This window comes from Polypterus senegalus, chromosome 6 (genome assembly GCF_016835505.1).
Source record: "Polypterus senegalus isolate Bchr_013 chromosome 6, ASM1683550v1, whole genome shotgun sequence".
Classification (NCBI taxonomy): domain Eukaryota; kingdom Metazoa; phylum Chordata; class Cladistia; order Polypteriformes; family Polypteridae; genus Polypterus; species Polypterus senegalus.
This window is the reverse complement of record NC_053159.1, coordinates 28,045,664-28,065,765: the sequence shown is the minus strand read 5'-3', so window position 1 is coordinate 28,065,765 and position 20,102 is coordinate 28,045,664. Positions and strand designations below refer to the sequence as shown.

At 38.2% G+C, this 20,102-nt stretch overlaps 1 protein-coding gene across 4 annotated transcripts in view; it reads right to left on the bottom strand.

Annotated features, from left to right (window-relative positions):
- LOC120530905 (polyhomeotic-like protein 2) overlaps positions 1-20,102 on the bottom strand; it is a 113,698-nt gene that overhangs the window by 3,366 nt on the left and 90,230 nt on the right. For all 4 annotated transcript variants that reach the window (XM_039755692.1, XM_039755693.1, XM_039755694.1 and 1 more), the window contains 4 exons: positions 13,327-13,532; positions 11,409-11,532; positions 10,847-10,970; positions 8,987-9,134 (listed from right to left, as the gene is read on the bottom strand). In XM_039755692.1, coding sequence (XP_039611626.1) covers positions 8,987-9,134; positions 10,847-10,970; positions 11,409-11,532; positions 13,327-13,532 — 602 coding nt within the window. The remainder of the gene's footprint in view (positions 1-8,986; positions 9,135-10,846; positions 10,971-11,408; positions 11,533-13,326; positions 13,533-20,102) is intronic.

Below are 20,102 nucleotides of genomic sequence, written 5' to 3'. Positions count from 1 at the left end.
TTGTGTTCATGCATTATGGAAATTTCAGAGTTTCCACATGTGACATGTTACCTTCCCACTTTGTTGTGTTTACATGAATTTCTAGTTGGTGCTTCAGGAGAAATGCAAGGCAGCTGCCGATTGGCTAGTTAGTCTCCACAAAACAAACAATTTAATAAAAATTAAATCAACATTACCCTAAAGATAATTTGACCACAAATATGTCATTTCAGTTATCTATTAATTGCCCCACTGGGAGCTCCCACTCTGAAGCTAGTTCACATGAAATTTCTCACTGGGAAACTTGTACTTCCTGTTTTCCCAAACGCATGTAAACACTGAATTAACATAACGGAGAAAAAAAAAAATTGTTTATTCGGTTACCAGCAGGGCTAAAGTAAATTTGGTTCTCCTCCTTTTCTCTATCATTTGTCAACTTTAGACTACAGTAAAACTAGTAAGCACTAATGCTATCAGAAAAGCACAACAGGAACTTAAATCAGGAGGACTGCAAACATCAATAACACTCCAAAGAGATGATGCAACAAAAAATGGTTAATACAGAATATCATCACGCAATTTAAGAAGTCTGGACACATTCAAGGCTAAACCATAGCCATAATACCACATGTATTGTGCTTCTGTAACAAGATAGGTGTGTCTTAGCACATACTGCCCTCATTTTATGCGGTGATACACACACATCATTTAACATTAGAATCCCTAAAGCCTAAGAAAAAAAGTCATGAACCCGGGCCACCTTAAATTCATAAAGATGTCCATAATTTCCCAAGGCAAATTGTATACCACAATTGTGAAAAAAAATAAACTTCTCCTTTAAATATGACCGGTGTGCTGTTCTATATGAAGTCACTCCATGCTGTAGATGGGTCAACACTAGAATCCCTGGAGCCTACAAATAAAAGTCAAACCCAGGCAACCTTAAATTCCTTTGCACCGCCTCATCAGCGTCTTTGTTTTACAAATGTGTCATTGAGCAGTGGCAGCAGGAAGCCTGCTATCCCATACCCCCACTAACGCAGTCTGCTTATATGACCATGAAGTGCCTGGAATTGTAAAGGGTAAATAATTGTTTGGAATACATACATTTCATGTGTGTTCTGTATCTACAATGTTGAACACATAAGAAAATTATTCAATTTACATGTGTAAAAATCGAAGGCATTTGTGTATGCTCCCAAACCTGACCCGATACAATTCCAGGCACCTCACACTCAGATAAGAGACTTAAGCTGGGAGAACTTCAGCTGTGTCAGTAGGGGATGAGATAGCAGACTGCTTATGCGGATTGACACATTTGCAAAACAAAGACACTGATGAAGAGGAGCAAAAGAATTTAAGGTGGCCTGGTATTACAAGTTTTATTCGTAGGCTCCAGGGATTCTAGTGTTAACCCACCTACAGCACGCAGTGGCATCACATAGAACAGTACACCAGTCATATTTAAAGGAGAAGTTATTTTTTTTCACAATTGTGGTGTACATTAATTTGCCTTGGGAAACTAGGAGCATATTAATAAATTAAATCTCTCACTGTGCCTGTTCCTGCAGTTTAAAAATTGCACGTAAGGGACACCAGCATCCTTTTTAATACCCCAGGGTAGGTACATACATACATACATACATACAGACAGACAGACGGACAGAATATCATTTTCTTTAGAATGACTCAAGGGCTTACAGCATGGTTGGGTTGACAGTGCCACCATGTAGAAGTTATGCAGACTAGGCCCCACTAAATCTTGAAATGTCTGCCACGTTATAAATGTATATACATTTTATTATACACTGCTCACAAAAATTAAAGGAACACTTTAAAGAAACACATTAGATACATCAGATCTCAATATGAACTTGGATATCTATACAAATAACAACAGGGCAATGTCTTAGGAACAAAAGGATGCCAAGTCTTTTAATGGAAATAAAAGTTTTCTGCCTACAGAGGGCTCAATTGTGTAGACACCCTAAAATCAGAATGAAATGAAGATGTGGCAGGCTAGTCCATTTTTTCAAAAACTTAATTTCTGCTACTCAAAATGCTTTTCAGTATCTTGTGTGGCCCCACGAGCTTGTATGCATGCTTGACAATGTCGGGGCATGCTTCTAATGAGACGACGGAGGGTGTCTTGTGGCATTTCCTCCCAAATCTGTATGAGGGCATCCCTGAGCTGTTGTACATACTGAGGAGCAACCTGGCCGCGCCTAATGGACCGAAACATAATGTCCCACAGATGTTCTATTGGGTTTAAGTCAGGGGATCGTGAAGGCCATTCAATTGTTTCAATTCCTTCATCCTCCAGGTACTGCCTGCATACTCTTGCCACATGAGGCCGGGCATTGTCGTGCATTAGGAGGAAACCAGGACCTACTGCACCAGCGTAGGGTCTGACAATGGGTCCAAGGATTTCATCCTGATACCTAATGGCAGTCAAGATGCCGTTGTCTAGCCTGTAGAGGTCTGTGAGTCGCTCCATGGATATGCCTCCAAGATCATCACTGACCCACCACCAAACCAGTCATGCTAAACGATGTTACAGGCAGCATAATATTCTCCACGGCTTCTCCTGACCCTTTCACGTCTTTCACATATACTCAGGGTGAACCTGCTCTCATCTGTGAAAAGCACAGGACGCCAGTGGTGGACCTGCCAATTCTGGTATTCTATGGCAAATGCCAATTGAGCTCCCGGTGCTGTGCAGTGAGCACAGGGCAGTAGACATTTGGGCCCTCAGGCAACCCTCATGAAGTCTGTTTCTGATTGTTTGGTCAGAGACATTCACACCAGTGGCCTGCTGGAGGTCATTTTGTAGGGCTCTGGCAGTGCTCATCCTGTTCCTCCTTGCCCAAAGGAGCAGATACTGGTCCTGCTGATGGGTTATGGACCTTCTATGGCCCTCTCCAGCTCTCCTAGAGTAACTGCTTGTCTCCTAGAATCTCCTCCATGCCCTTCAGACTGTGCAGGAGACACAGCAAACCTTCTGGCAATGACACGTATTGATGTGCCATCCTGGAGAAGTTGGACTACCTGTGCAACCTCTGTAGGGTCCAGGTATCGCCTCATGCTACCAGTAGTGACACTGACTGTAGCCAAATGCAAAACTAGTGAAGAAACAGTCAGAAAAGATGAGGAGGGAAAAATGTCAGTGGCCTCCACCTGTTAAACCATTCCTGTTTTGGGGGTCATCTCATTGTTGCCCCTCTAGTGCATCTGTTGTTAATTTCATTAACACCACAGCAGCTGAAACTGATAAACAACCCCCTCTGCTACTTAACTGACCAGATTATATCCCATAAGTTTCATTGACTTTATGCTATACTCTTGATTAAAAAGTGTTCCTTTAATTCTTTTGAGCAGTATATTTTACATTATAACCAATTATAAATCAGTTTGGTGAAAAATGTAAAAAGTGACAGCCCTAGACAGCAGTTCACTACTATTTTAATTACATAACTGCTACAGAGATTCAGATTTCCAGAATCAGAAATCAACTCCAAAGATGAATTCAGTGATTCAACACCTTCCTTTGTAAGTATGTCTTCACCTAAAATATTTCACACACTAGCCTCGGGTGCAGTTTTACTTTATTAGCTTTTGACAGCTAAATACCAATCTAATCATCATTTTATAACCTTAACAACTGCATACTTTGTGAAGGTATTCTTGAATTTTTAGGTCCACATTTTTAAGTCTTTAATCTTCTTATATACAGTAGAGTCTCGCTTATCCAACATTCCACATTATCTGACATCCCACCACCAAAAAAAAAAAAAAACCCCAAACGCATCAAATCGTCAACAAGAACTGCAAGTTGCAAGCGTGAGCGTAGTTTATGTTTTGTTGTTCCCAGCTCTGCCGTAGCTAATTACAGTAGAACCTCGGTTTGCGAGCATAATTCGTTCTGGAAATGTGCTTGCAGTCCAAAGCACTCGTACAGTATATCAATGTGAAGTTCCCATAAGAAATAATGGAAACTCAGATGATTCGTTCCACAACCCAAAACTATTCATATAAAAATGATTATTACAAAATATAAAGTAAAAATAGATAAAGCAAATTAACCTGCACTTTACCTTTGAAAAGAATCATGGCTGGTGTGAGGGAGTTTCTAAACTCTTGTGGGATTCCACCCAACGGGACGTCATGCGGAAGAGCGCCCCAAAGCAATCGCAGTCTCCCAGCGCTGTAGCAGTTCGATGTAAAAACCAATCCGAAAAGATCGCGGACATGCTATAAGCGCCTGCCGTTGATGGGTGATACAAGGAACATTATAAATGCGCTGGGCTCAGTATTACTTTCCCCCTGACCCTGCCTAACTGCTGTGTCTGTGTATAGGAGAATGGCAGAACCCGCTACATTAAATAACCTTGCTGTTGCCGTTTCAAGCTTAATAAAGCTGGTGTTGCTAAAAGTACCGAGACTCAGCTTTGAGTTTTCGGGTGCAAGACGGGGACTCGCACGTCAAAGCAAAAACACACAAACGCAGTCACAATGCTGTAGTAAACAGTATACGCTCATACGGATGTTGACTATATTAGGGACGGAGTTAAAGCAAGAAACTGCAATTACATTGAGCAACAAGAAGCAGCTACAGGAATCAACATGATGCTGCAAAGATGGCGAGACTTCACAGCAAAAAAAAAAAAACAGCACTCGTCAGGAAAGCAGACTACGATCAAAAATGTCTTTAAATCATCACAGGACTGAACTTAAGTACAGTACATACTGTATTTAACGTCAGACATTTTTTTAACCAAGTTAATTTTTTTCAGTTAATTTATTCTGTTTTGTTGTAAAACATTATTATTAGGTTCGTAATGTTTAAAATTATAACAGTTTGACGTTTAATGGGTTTTTTCTTAACACTTGTCATTATCGAACATTTTCGCTTATCCGACGTTCGGCCGGCCCGTTTATATTGGATAAGTGAGACTCTACTGTAATACGTTACGGTGGCTGGCTGTCTGTCCAGGATTTTAAATCACCTGTAGCTCACAAACCGTTTGACCCATTGACCTGAAATTTAGTACACATATACTATGTGACCTCTACTGTCTGCTTCTGGGGTGATAATTTATATTGCTCTTTTTATTTTTATTGTATTTTATTATACAATCAACTCTTGGCAGCGCACAGCAGGGCAGTCGTGCGCGCATGTGTACAGGCGCCGTTCTTATCCCAACCACCTTCACTGTCATTTCCCCTACCGCTTCACATCTTAAATCATTCTTCAGGCAGATTGAAGACTTAAGTGCCAGCTTAAGTGGAAAATTAAGAAAAATGTACTAAGTAATTGCAACACAAAAACTGAATCAGTTTTAAATACGAAATGATGCCGATGGAAGAAGAGAAGAAGCGGGCTGCTACAGTGGAGAAAACAAGAGCTGCTCACGAAGCAGTAAGCACATCAACATCTAAGCAAACGAATGCTAAACGTATAGAGAGAGAGAATGAAAACTAAGTAAGTAAACGAAGTTTAGAATCACCAGTTCACCTAACCTGCATGCCTTTGGGGATAGGAGGGAAAGCCCCACAGATATTATGGGGCAACAGACAAACAACAATTAACACAAGTATCTATCTCAATGTTACTGTCCCACCCTACATAACAGCTACTCAGCTATACAGTATTCAGTTTGCTAGCGACACTTCCATTTCTAATAGAAAATGGAAGAATTGTTCATAACGCTGAACAGTTTCAGACACTTGCTTAGTTTTGTGCCGTTTTAAAGAAACGAAAGAAAATTATTGGATGCAGTCATATAAATCTGTATCTGGAAAGAAAAAACAGGAAATTACCATTTTATGAAAATTCTGATTCGATAATCAATCGCCGAGTTATATCATATAATCAAAAATGTGCCAAATTTGACTGCATTTGCACAATATTTTGGTAACTAATTAGAATTTTAAAATGAGTGCTGCAGTTGTTACATTTTATGAGAAAAAGGTCAAGCAGAAAGACTTAATTCTAAAGGGGAAATTAAGGAAAAGAGAGAGAGGAAAAAAAAAAAACCCAAAACACACACCACTCTGGAAGTACCACCACTGAAGTTAGTATTTCAATATAATCTTGTATTTCTTTTGCAAGGAGGAATTTCACTATACTCTGTACAAGTGATAATACTACATGTAAAGTCCAACATGCTACGAACAAATAAGTGAAAAGGAATGCATCCTTACATCAAAAAATGTGGGAAAATGTATTACTTCCAAATCTTTTCCTGTTATAAAGTAAACCTCTGAAATTTCAGAATGTTTTTTTTAATCAAAGTGGATGTATTAAGACACCACCTTCCCAACATTTTGTGAAAAATGCTTCACATACATACACCATTTCAGAGACAAATATATACTATAATTTTGGGAAATGGTGGACAAAAGAGAAGAAGATTTAGATGCCAAGAGGCAGGTTTTCATTTAAATACATATTAAAAGGAAGAGCAATGCCAATTAACTGATACAGGAACAAGGATGCACTTAATCATTAATATAATCATTCATTCTAGTTCAGGGCAAACATCGGTCTTCTTAAATATGGTTTTAAAATGAAAGTTGAAGTTAACATTAAAGGTCTTGCTGCATGTGTTCATGTCCAATGCTCAATTGAAAGACAATCGACAGGTAGACATCTGAACCAAAATGATGGTGTGCATTGTAACAATTACAGTGGAACCTCGGTTCACGAACGTCCCGGTTCATGTACAACTCGGTTCACGACCAAAAAGATCGCCCAACTTTTGCCTCGGTTCACAACCACACACTCGGTATACGAACAAGCCAGGTTCCCTTGCCTGCCTGCAAGCTGAGCTGAAAGAGAGAGAGAGAGAAAAAGAGCGAGCGAGCACGTGCCTGCTGGGAAGGGGGAGGAGGAGATTGCTGCACGTGCTTGCCTGCCTATCTGTAGGCTGTAGTGCAAGCTCCCCCTCCCCCCACAGGCAGCCTGAGAGAGAAAGAGAGCGGCCATGCTTTTTCATTTAAGACGTGCACTCTCTTTGTGCTCTACAGTATTTCGTGTGCTTTTGCAGTTAACTATGGCTTCTAAGCAAGTGGAGAGTGGTCAGAAGAAAGTTTTGAAGAAAATTGAAATCGAAGTAAAGAAAGAAATTACAAAAGGTGGAAAAAATGTTTACCAGTTTACTCATTTACCAATCTGAGAACCCTCGTGCTTTCAAGCAGCACAATGTAAACAAAGCCAGACTGCCAGTAATGTAGGGCGCAAACACGAAGGATTGGGTCACAAGGAGTTTGTTTTTGGAATGGCTGCATGAGGCTTTCACTCCTACCAGCTAAAAGCACCAGAAACCCAAGAAATCACAAGAGAGAAAACACCTGAAGGAAAACACTTCATGCCAGGACTCGACTCATGCAAGGTTAGTTTTCTTGGTGGTTTTGTATTACGGATTTTTCAAAAGTTAATTTTTCAGTTCATAACACGATTTGTTGCAATGTTACTTTTATCTTTTTTCAAATGTTCCTTTTTTCTGCTGTGCTTAAAACTCATTTTAAAAACAGTGTTTACAGCGATCAGGCTTTAAGTTTAATAGCATGATCTCCTGCAATCTTTCTTTTTTGGTTGCTTGCGAGTTGGCGTTTGCATGCACTGCACTTCGGATTTGTTTTAATGTTTGTTTTTTTCTGCTGTGCTTAAAACTCATTTTTAAAAAAATGCTGCGCGAGCACATGCTACAGAGAGATTAGACAGCGTGAGCGAGCAAGCGCAGAAAGAGAGGGGGCAGCTGACAGGGAAGGGATGGGGGGTTTAGGAGGATAGGGTGTGTGTGTGTGTGTGTGTGTGTGCGCGCTACAGAGAGAGAGCGTCAGCCAGCCTGCTCCTGTAGCTGAGGGAGGGAGCGCCAGCGAGCCAGCTCCTATAGCTGAGCAGGGAGCCTGGGTGTTTTGTGTCAGTGTTATTCAATGTTTTTACATTAGTTTACTATTACACTGTGCATTCTATGGTGTAATTAACTATATTTGTGCTTAATCTTTATATATATTTACATACAGTTTGTAAGTTCTGGAACGAATTATGGTCGTGAACCGAGGTTCCACTGTACATAGCTGGCACTAGGACCATTTCAACCAAAGAACCACAACATTTAGATCAAGGATTAACCAAACAGTATGCATCAAACCAAAAAAATCCTTCATGTATACCTTTAGGTTTGCACTGAAAACTATTAAACTATTTCACAGACATCAGGAGCACATTTAAATTTGTCCAGAATGTTTTTTTTTTTTAATTTACATAAACTGACCAACTTCAAATTGCTCTGCAAATTTCAGGGCATCATCACCTGCAAATGCAGACAAATCAAACTAGGATGGCAAAATCTTATTTTAAACTATGGATTAAAAACAGATTTTAAAGTGAAACTGAAAACAAATATTGTGGATTTTTTTCTACTTCAACAAAACAGCATAGGTTTGCGGTGTGCTTTTTTCTCCATGTTAATCAATTATGATACCATACAGTCAAAATTTCCCTAAAGACACTTTCATCCAGAACAATCTTCCTTTGGCTTAAATTTATTTCTGACCAGTGGTAGGAAGCTTGCTTTCTCTTAAAAACGGAAACGGATTGCAACCTTAAGTATGCAAGGAACACATTCTATACATATACTTCCAAGAATGCTCTCATCTCAAAAAATACAAACCAACCAAAAATTCTAAATTCAAAAGGTAACTTAATATTTCACAATCACAAAAATGCATCAGTAATTAAGAGAGAAATCATTTCATGCCCACTAATGAGTTGCTTGGATATCAACAATGGGTTAACTGGATAAACACATTACTGAAGCAAGGAACTTAACATACAGCATTAATGTTACTTCTTAAATAATAAGAATATCTCCACCCTTGGTAGTCTGTATATTTCTCAACTACTCCCAATAAAGGCTTGCAATCTTAAACGAATTTCAAATTGATCACCAACACAGCATAAACAGGGATTGATGCTCAGCCATAAGATTCTACTATTTACCTGTGTTTTTTTGGGCTCTTTGTTCGAACTCTGTTGATTCCCCTTGCGAGACCTTCTCCGCCTGTGTTTGGGACTGTCAGACTTTGTTGCATTTTTACTTCTATCAGGATGGAAAAGCCCAACTCGTTTTGTGCATCCCACATTATACCTAAACAAAAAATATATTTGTATATTTGAATGCTACTAGCATTTAGTAATCTTCTTATGCACTAAACCTATTTCAGTTGGCCACATCTCCTTCTGTTTTACACCACAAGATGTGAGGAAAAAAAAAAAAAGCCAGCTTTGAGGTATAAAGGTAAATACAAAAAGTGACAGTGAACCAAACAGGCAACCAGTCTGAGGTAGGAATGTAAAAGAATTATAATTTTTATGTTAACATCTGTCCATATCGGAGCAGACCAAATACATTTGAGAACTGGGTTGGCCAGAGTACAAAGTACAGGTGAGCTGGTTTTTGTTTACATTTGTCACCAATAGGTTGGATTACTGCAATTCTCTATTTCTTTGAGTCAGTCACAGTTCCTTATCTCATCTTCAGCAGGTTCAAAATGCAGTTGCAAGGATGTTAACAGATAAGAGTAAACATATTACTCCTACCTTGACCTCTCTTCAGTGGCTGCCTGTCAGGTTCAGAACAATGCTTTAAGTGCTTCTTTTTGTTTTTAAAGCACTAAATCTGGCTCCTCTGTATATTTCACATATCTTTATCAAATATTCATCCTACAAGGAACTTGGACCACCTTCCCAATTTCTCTTAATAGTGAGGACATCTTTCCTAATAAGAAAACATGCTCAACTGTTTACAGTGGCTGCTCCTAAACTCTGGAATGAGTTACCTTTATTTATCAGACCTGCTTCGACAGTCCGGACATTTAAATCCCATTTAAAAAGGCACAACCTTTTTTCTTTGGCTTTTGAGGACACCGAATACTGTTTTTGCTTTGCTAAGGCTTGGAAGTCATTATGTTCTTTTAAGCTTCAGGGTGTGGAGACCAAATTGTATTGTCATTTGTTTGTATAATTTTATTTATAGTGTTTTCATATCACAGTTTGTAATTTTGTTTTACTTTGTACATCATTATGGTGCGATTTGCCATTTAAAATGGGATTTAAAAATAACTGATTAACATTATATTATGGTTATTATAAAATTAAGCAAAGCATTAATTATTTGGGGCAAATTGCTCATAGTGTGTGAAATTAAAGATTGAACAGGGTGGGCAACAGGTTTATCCTGTAATTGCTGCAAGAGAAAGGGGATAAATCTTGTTGAAAAAATACTGACAACATACCAACAGGAGGAACAACAGATGTGGTCATAACATTAATGAATCCAAAATATGTAACTTATAAAATGTGTTACAGGAGCAATTACATTCTGGATACAACAGACTGTTATGTAATGAAGCAATATTAGGCCACACGGCACAAATAACTAATGTCACAAATGTGAGCCTGCCACATCCACCTTGGAGGACAGACTCTTCTGACTGTCACTCAAGCAAAACACGGCTACACAGACAACTTCTCCATTAGCATGCAGAGATATACAGTATAGTGCTAGAACTTTTGAGAAGGGTGAAAATATCAAATATCATGAGTGCACTCATTTAGTATATGCCTAACAAACTCCCACACAAATTCCAACACTAAGATATTACGTTTAAAACATATATTCACTGTTCTCAACAAATTACCTGGGGAACAGGCTGAATATCTAAATAGATAAGACTAGTGGACTAAATTAGAAACACAGATGTATGAAAAGTATTTAAATACAACTTAAAACTACTGGTTGCTAGATGTACTCTTCCTTATGAAGAACATTACACCAACAAGGAGATAACGTGCTGTTACCTTTTTGCACAAGCCATAGAACAAAACCTCTTGGACCTTTTGAACTTATAAGCAAAATCAACACGACCACACAGTTCGCACTTCAGCTTTGGTGCATCCTCCTCCTCTTCTGGATTTTTGACCTCTGCCGAAATAAAATAATTTTCAGAAAAATACCTGGATTTCATTCAGAATACAACATAGGCACTGCAGCTCGGACTAGAGAATCCACAAAGTATACAACATCCTTAGATTTATTCTGTAAGATTTTTTTTTTTTTTATTTTCCACTTCTCTAACCAAAGGATTTCAAATCTGCAGTTACTGATATCGTCTTTTACTTAGACATCAAAGTCAAAAAACAGTCAAAATGAGTCACAACTGTGGATTAAAAATAAAATAACTTCTGAAATATTCAAAACTTGCAAACAAAGTTAACCCTTCAATCTGTTATATGGGACTAATAAAATTGAAGTAAATGCTACTCGTTTATTATCGCTACCAATCTATTTTCAAAAATGTTACAAATTTATGTCTGTTGTGATATAATACTTTAAGGCTTTAGACTTCTTCCATTCCTTTACCTTGTTGTGATGCATTCTCCATCTCTAAGTCAGTAGTGTGTGGTGAATTGTTTGAGAATTTGTCAGAATCTTGCTGAAGCTTTTGCTTTTTCAAATTGTCAATAAGCAGTGCAGGACGACCCACCTAGGATGACAAATGTATATACATAAAACAATATTTTCTCTTTCATTCCTTGCTTCTGCTTACTGCAAGAAAAGTCATTCCTTTGTTGAAAACTGTAAGCATGGCATTTGTGTGCAATTTCCTTCATTTAAAAAGGAAAAACTCTGCATGATATGATTAAAAAATGCATTTTCTGCATCTCTTTACACCAGTAACACAAATGTGGCAATCCCCATAAAGTGAACTTTTCACAGTATAATGTGAACAAGTGTACAACTGTATAATCTTTACAAAATGTTAAAACTGTACCCGCAGACTCTGCTGCTTTAAATAATTAAAGAGTGGTACCACTTAAAAAAAACTAATAAAGACATTACTCAACATGCCAGTGAAGCAGTTAATGAAGTACAAAAAAAAAAAAAACAAACAAAAAAAACCCACTATGCTTTTAATTGCTGTGGCAGTTCCCAACTATATGAAAGTCATTTCCTCTATCTGCACTATTCTATCAAGTTTAATATGAAACACCTTAATTACAACATTGTTCAAAGCCCTCAGAAATCCTATCTTGGATCAACTGCACACATCATACCGTCACCTTAAAATGTGGAACACCTGTTTTATTGATACTATTTGCCAAGCCCCACTTCTTGCTGTGCATTTCCAAACATGAGACAAATTTCGTAAGACTGAAAATATAATTTCCTAGAAAGTGAATTCACAAAATAAACTTTATTTTAGTAAACTTCCATTGGGGCTGGCAATGGGGAAAAGTGTACATCTAGCTAAAATATAACAGTATGTTACAAATACTGTACCAGGGAGCAAAGCCTAGCAGCTAATCCCAGGACTGCTACAGTTTTTCACTGCAGTGAAACTAAAAAGCAGCAGGTTGAAGACTATACTTGTTAATTGAACTCCTTACTGTATATGTTTCTACACTTACAAGGAGATGATAATGTGAGTTGTTACTTCGACATAATTTTTTATGCCTGGTGTGAACAACCACCACCAACTAATTAATACTTTTCCATTCACATTAGCCAACACTAAACATAAATTTGATGTATTTTGGGAACTGTTGAACAAAAATTCTCTCCACTCTCACCAATAAGAAAAATACAATTAAGAATGGGGTTTGTGTTTAGGCATAACTTTGTTTCTGACCACCAGAAGGCTTGAACAAAAACGGACAACCACAAGACAAAGTCTTCAGAGGATAAAGTTGAAAGGAGTAGGTAAAAGTTTCCAAAGTTTAAGTATATTCCCATTTCCCTTAATGTTACGCTTAAGATCAAGTTTTTTTTTATATATATATATATATATATAAAAATTCTTCAAACTTATAGAAATGTTTAAACCTTCACTTAAACCAACACTTGAGGGCAGCAAGACCAAGATGTCAGCTTTACTTGGAATGACTGGCAAAATTATGGTTTTGTAGTGGCTATCTTAATTAACTTTAAACCACAATTTTGCTGATTTAGCCCATGCCACCGAATCATCTTATGCATGTCAACCACTGTGGGCTGGCAGTGTCACAAATTTAATATAAAAATTGGTCTGTGGAATTTTGATCTTTCTTGTCACCTTGAATAAATGCACAAACTTGAATAACTTTCAGATTTTAAGTTATGTGTTTAAGAAATGACAAAAAGGCATTTAGTCTGTTGCAGATGGATAAACTAGAAGGCTGCACACTGTTCACTTGCCCCAGTTCAAAACATTAAAGTCCAAAAATGTCAGGCATTGTCAGTGCTTCAAAGCCGCATGTGAACAAAACAGCTGCCTTCAAGTCTGCGTGAATTCACTCACTGGAAAAGGCTCTGCTCCTTCCTGAATGACGAAGCCCTCGATGACATGCGTGAGGATCTGAGGTTTGACGATGGCCTGGGGCGGCTTGCTCTCCCCGTTCTGTGGGGTGCTCCCGGGGACCGTGGACGTATTGTTCCCATTTCCTGAGGTCATATTTGGAGCGGGGCCAACACCCAGCTTCCCATTCGCCCTTTCTGGGCCTTTTCCTGGCGAGACAAGAATGGAAAGGATTTCAGTTAATGGAGGGAGGATGGGAGGCACTCCCTTCCGTGACCACCTGCGACCTGGCTTGCGGACAGCATGTAGCAAGCAGCTGCATGCGCGTCGCCGAGTGGGCTGGCCTTGCTGAGGCGCTGCCATTCAAATCCATGGCCTTAAACAAAACAATACAACACTAGCACACGTGAGATGAGGCCAGAGCACACCGGCGTCTAACAAAGGATCTTGGGAGCACCGCGCACAGCTAATAGCCAAGTAAACATAAGCGGCCATACTAGAGTACGTTTAAATGGACACAGCAAAGCGGTAAGCTTCCGCACCTCAGAACCACAGCACAGACTGAAGACCGCGCCGCAAAGCAATTCTGCGGTGTGCCCCCTCAGTCACGAGCGCACGTAAACAAACACGCATACACCTCGTTAGTAACCACGCGCGCCACAACTTTCACTCCACAGACCGTTACTCATCAAAAAGTCGTCGGACTTACCTGCTGTGGCGCCGGGGGCGGTAAGCAGGTAGTTGGCGGCGGCCCAGCCGTTCGCAGTGAAGGTAAATCCCAGAGCCGCATACATCCAGGGACGCTGCGGAGCTGCGCGGCAGAAGCCTTTGTTCCGTTGCGACTCGGAAAGAAATCAGCACGCAGCTGTTAGGCTGCTAAAACGGGACAGGAAAACCTGGACGAAAATCCATTACCACATCTAAAATAAACCGGTAAGCGCAGAAAAAAGAAAGCGAGCACACAATGAAACCACAAAACTTAGCGTTTGTTCACACCCGTTTGATCCTCACCGCCAGCACTAATCCTCTTTGTACGAAGGAACTGAATAGGAAACACGGCGACCTGACGATTGGCCCGCTGAGCAACCAATGGCATACAGTGACGCAATTGCCACACGAAAGAGCATGCGCATAAATCTGCTTTGAGGGCGGAGCAAAATGATTCTTTTCTGCCGTGCATGTTTACCAAACGACTTTACTTTCCAAGCTTCAAAGGTTTCATAAACACTTGGTATCGGCATGTTGTTAAGTTATTTTATTTTCAATGCGTCGGTTATGAAAAGGACGTCTTTTCGCATTTATGCGCGTGCTTTCCGACAGCCTGTTATTGTCTTGGGTCTGCTTTTGTTAATATAAAGCTGTGACACCGCTGACACAGAAAATCCACATTAAGTTGATTGACAATTCTGCTTTCATCTAACTATTGCATATTTTGAGGACCGTTTGGGTGCTGTTGAGTGTGTGCGTTTGCTTACATGTGTTCGTGTCCCGGCCGGGGTTGATTCCCGTTTTAAGTTCGATGTTTCCTGTGTAGGCCTCTGCGCCCCTGCAGTCCTAAACCTCGTTGCCACAGTTATATGTGCGGTCTATAGAACCTTTAGACACAGGAAGAACATGCAAACTGCACCCAGGAGCACATGGAATGTGAACCCAGATTTAATTTTTACGAGGTAGCAGCGCTACCACTATGCTGCCCTGCTTTAAAGCAATTCACTTTTCAAAATTTAGCATTTGTCTTCCTTTCCCTTGAAACTCAGCTTATTAACATAGTAATTTCCATCCAGCTTTGCTTCATGTTATGCAGTCATCAGTTATGTCTTAGTCCCGTAAATGATCAAATTCCTTACACAGCTTGCCTGAAGTTTATCCCCAAAGGCAAGAGACTTTAAGTGAGTTGCAAAATTACGACAGAAAAATTAATGTCTTCTGGATTGTAAAGCAGATGAGTAATGAAAAACAGGATACAGTGGGTGTGAAAATGCCGAAGGGAACAGCACTACTCATAACAATGGGATCAACAACGCATGAAAGAAGTACATAGAAAGGTTGAAGGATAAGGCCAGTAAATGAATTAAAGATGTTGGTTGTGAGAAAACTGGTGGGCTAATTAGTAGGTTCTCTAAACAGAGCTATAGACTAGGAAAGGCAAGGCAGTGAGCCTAACCACAGTGCTGTCAAAAAATGGCTCCTAATATATGACCCACTACAATGTGTTAAAAGGCAGGATTTTAGAACTTGAAAAATATGGGTGATCATTCTAGTGTAAAAGGTCTTAGACTGGAGTGTTGAGCTTAATAAGCCAAATGTGTGACAGGTAATGAAAATGAGTATATTAGAACATAAAGAAAATCTTCTCAGTTGCATGTCTGTGAAAGATCAACAGATACACATAGAGAAAGAAGGAGGCTATGCCCTACAACACACGGTTTAAGAGAATGATTGGCCTTTCAGTTGTCCATAGCCCCATGACAGACTTTGATAGATGTAGCATAAAACCAGAACATCTGATGAAAAAAAGTCAGTGTTTACATTAAGCACTTAGGAAGTGAGACAGCAACACTAACCACTGCACCACCACACAATATTTTAAAATAATAAAAAAAATGTCCTTGCTGAACAGATTATCCAGGTAAATATATTTCACTTTCTTTTTCTTGGACATCTTTAATATATTATCCTGAAATTAACACCATCTATCTGGACTTTGTTTTAAAAATGTTTGTAGTTAATTGCATGGCAGAGACATTCCAGCCAGTTCTTGTAGCAGTATAGTCTTCCTGTTAAACATTTACAGCAAACTTGTCCTTGAAATGGTTTGTAGTTTGCCCTGATTAAATAAAAATTTGCAGTTGATGGACCTCATCCTAATTCATTTTGATTAAATTTCCTTGCCTCGTGAATGCTAGTCGTACAGATGTCCAGATTAGCTGGGCACGTTTGGCTTAATTTAACATGCATATCTTTATCAAGTTAGGTGGCATGGCAGCATAGTGGTTAATACAGCTGCTTCATGGATCTACAATGCACATTCAAATTTAGTATCAAGACTTTAGGGTGTATGGTGTGTGTATTTTTCTGTGAGAATGCTGGTTTCCTCCCACCAGATAAAGATGTGCATAGCTGGTTAATTGGGGGCTCTAAATTGGTCCAGCGTGGGTATCTTTTGATAGCCAGGGCTGCTTCCTGTTTTATGTATGATTCTGCCAAGATAGGATATGAGAATTGTATAATACCCTGTTTGAGAATATTATCAATCTACAGTTTCCTTAATACTAATAAACCATCACATATATATTTGTTAGCACATAGCACTTCTGCTCACTTCAATTACAAAAGTCCACTAAAGAGGGGTTGAGAAGGAAATGTTCATTGTAAGAAATATGATACACCTCCAAACACATCTAGCAAAAGCTAGTAGAATCAGAAATCTCTCCCTTGCACAATGCAGATGTCTGAAAGATATCATTATAGCAGAAAAGCCAAAAAAACACTTGCCTGTGCTGCATATGTTGTTTGAGACATTTTTTTTAATATACCTAATAGAAAATTTGTCTCATCTTATTTAAGGTTCTCTTTGCAACATCAATAATCAATATTGTCCTCATGTGATTAGACAGCACTGCTTTTCAATATACTTTGCTCCTTTTTTTGGTTTCAGAGTAAACACAGAGTATAACAATGTTGCAATCTCACTAAACCAAGAGTGCTCAGTCCTGGCCCCACAGGACTGCAATGGCAGCAGGCTTTCATTCCAGCAAATTAATTTTTCAAATTGAACTTCCATTTCAATTAAATAATTCATCTGTTTAACTGTTTGTTCCTTTTACTGTGTCAATCCAAAAATTCCCAAAAGGGTTTTAATTTCCTTTTAACAAGAATGACAGTTTTCTTGAAATATCTTGGTTATTTAAGCCAATGCTTGGTAATGATCAAGCAATTACTATACGTTTAGTATTTCAGTAACAGTATGGGTTACTGCTTTTAATTAAACACTTCATTTGATAATGTCACACTTTTCTGAATACATTCTACATTTAGTAGGCTGATGTAATATATACTTTTTTTATTTTTATAATTCGCTTTTTTTAAGGCATGCTTCTTTTACTTTTATTTAGAAAGCAACTATTAGCAGAGTGCAGACAGAAGTGAGCAACTATTTCAAAGTACTATTTACACTTTTTTTTTTTTGATCATTAGTAAGCAAGAGGTTAAACACCAAGGCATTTCAAAATTACCCAAATCTATTTACTATTTTTCTGGGTTGCAGAGAGTCAGAGCATGTCCTCACAGCACTGGGTGCAAGGTAAGAACCGACCACTGATAGGATACCAGATCACTCAGATGGGGACAATTTAGGCATTTAGGCTACAATGGCAATGCCCAGGTTGGGATTAAATCTTGAGAATTTGAGGCTATTGGGCAGCAGAGCAAATAACTGCCATTAGGTGCGCCACCATTTCAAAATAACGAAAAAGAAAAATCTACTCATATTTGACTTGGTTATGCAAGAAGAAAAAGGAATACAGCTGTGGTTTAACTGCCAATTTTATATGACTCAAACCCAGCTTCTTAGGCAAAGAGTGTATTTCTTTTTCTCTCCTCCTTAAGCAGCAAAAAGATAAGTTCAATTTGATTCTCAAATTGAAAATGAGTTGCACATTTTTATTTGGGTGTTGCTAAAAAATAAACAAAATTCAGAAATCTGGAGCACCAGTCAGATGTCATGCTTCATTTCAATTTCACAGGATGTTTGTGTACACGTTAGAGAAATAAAACACAAGAAGCATCCACTGGCATGGCTGAAAAGGGATTCTAGGGATCACATATACAGTATTGCTGAAAAATGAAAAGGGTAAGAAAATGTACTTTTTTTTTCCTTGTGCATTTTTACATGTGAATATATATATATATATAACTATGGTGTGCAACTGGAATAATCATGTAATGTGTCTAAACCCTCATTAGTTTGTACATTTATAGCACTAACTGTATGCATGTACAAATGCAGTGATTGGATATGGAACTCATTCAAATGTAAGTTTGACTTTCAGATAAATAATTAGATGTAAAAAATAAATCAGAAATGTGTTTTTAGTCTAGAGATTAAATTCAACCTAATTTTATGGGGTTAAACGATAATTAGTAAAGATTACAGTAGAAAGTGAATTTTACCCAAGAAAATTATCTGTATGATTTTAAAAGCGTATTAATGACTTTAACTGAAGATGTTGAAGGCAATTGCTTCATGTCACTGAAAGGTGACAAAAATAAAAATCATTACAAATCAAGTTTGATGCCACTACAGTCTTGTAATGAAGATTTTTTTTTAAATCACTGTCTTGTAAGTAGATGAGCAGTATATTTATATATATCCCTTCATTTTGGAAATTGGCTTAATCCATTACAGAGGTCAAAGAAGTTCTGAACCATTCCCATCAAAATGCTGCACTAATTAGTGGAAAACGTGACATTAGCCCAAGTATGGCTAATGCTTTAGCAATCAGGTATATAAAAGGCAATAATTCCCAGATAAGAGGTGGGCTGTAATCAAAGACAGAAAACAAGAAAGTTGGCCAAAGTCAAATGGTCCCTGACTCTGATGCATGCAGATTAATTTGCAGTCATGAGCTTTATCTTGTTTTAGTAGAAGCAATTCCTAATTTCCATCACCATGTGCCAACCAATAGTGTATCTGGTAAACTGAAATGGTCATAAGTAATTTTTAAAACAATTTAAAGGGATTTTGGCTTTATTTAATATACATATCTTTATCAAGTTAGGTGGCATGGTGGCATAGTGGTTAATACAGCTGCTTCATGGATCTACAATGCACATTCAAATTTAGTATCAAGACTTTAGGGTGTATGGTGTGTGTATTTTTCTGTGAGAATGCTGGTTTTCTCCCACCAGTTAAAGATGTGCATAGCTGGTTAATTGGGGACTCTAAATTGGTCCAGCGTGGGTATCTTTTGAGTTGGCCCTGCCTACAATATACTGGCATCCTAGCCAGGGCTGTTTTATTTATGATTCTGCCAAGATAGGATATGAGAATTGTGTAATACCCTGTTTGAGAATATTTTCAAGCTACAGTTTCCTTAATACTAATAAACCATCACATATATATTTGTTAGCACATAGCACTTCTGCTCACTTCAATTACAAAAGTCCACTAAAGAGGGGTTTGAGAAGGAAATGTTCATTGTAAGAAATATGATACACCTCCAAACAGACATCTAGCAAAAGCTAGTAGAATCAGAAATCTCTCCCTTGCACAATGCAGATGTCTGAAAGAAATCATTATAACAGAAAAGGCAAAAAAAAAAACACCTGCCTGTGCTGCATATGTTGTTTGAGGAATTTTTTTTTTTTTTAAATATACCTAATAAAACATTTGTCTCATCATTTGTTAAACAGTCTAGAGATTCCTCAATCATGTTTTTCGGGGCTAATACCAATCATTGATATGTTACTGGATTGGCCGATTCCATTACTTTTTTTCTTCTTTATCTCTTTAAAAATCTTTTTACATTGTGCTCATACATAACTAGACACAGAGAGGCCTTGTGTTTTATATAAAATTGTTAACCTAAGTATTTGTATAATCAAACTATATACCACAAGCGTTGCCTATTCATTTTTTAATAAAATTAAATTCTGTAGTCTTATTGTTCAGTGACCATAAACATACTAAAATAAAATTCCCTTACAATACCTACATTATCCAATATATAGAGAAAATATTTATCCATAATACACATTGTATTCAAGAAAATAAAATG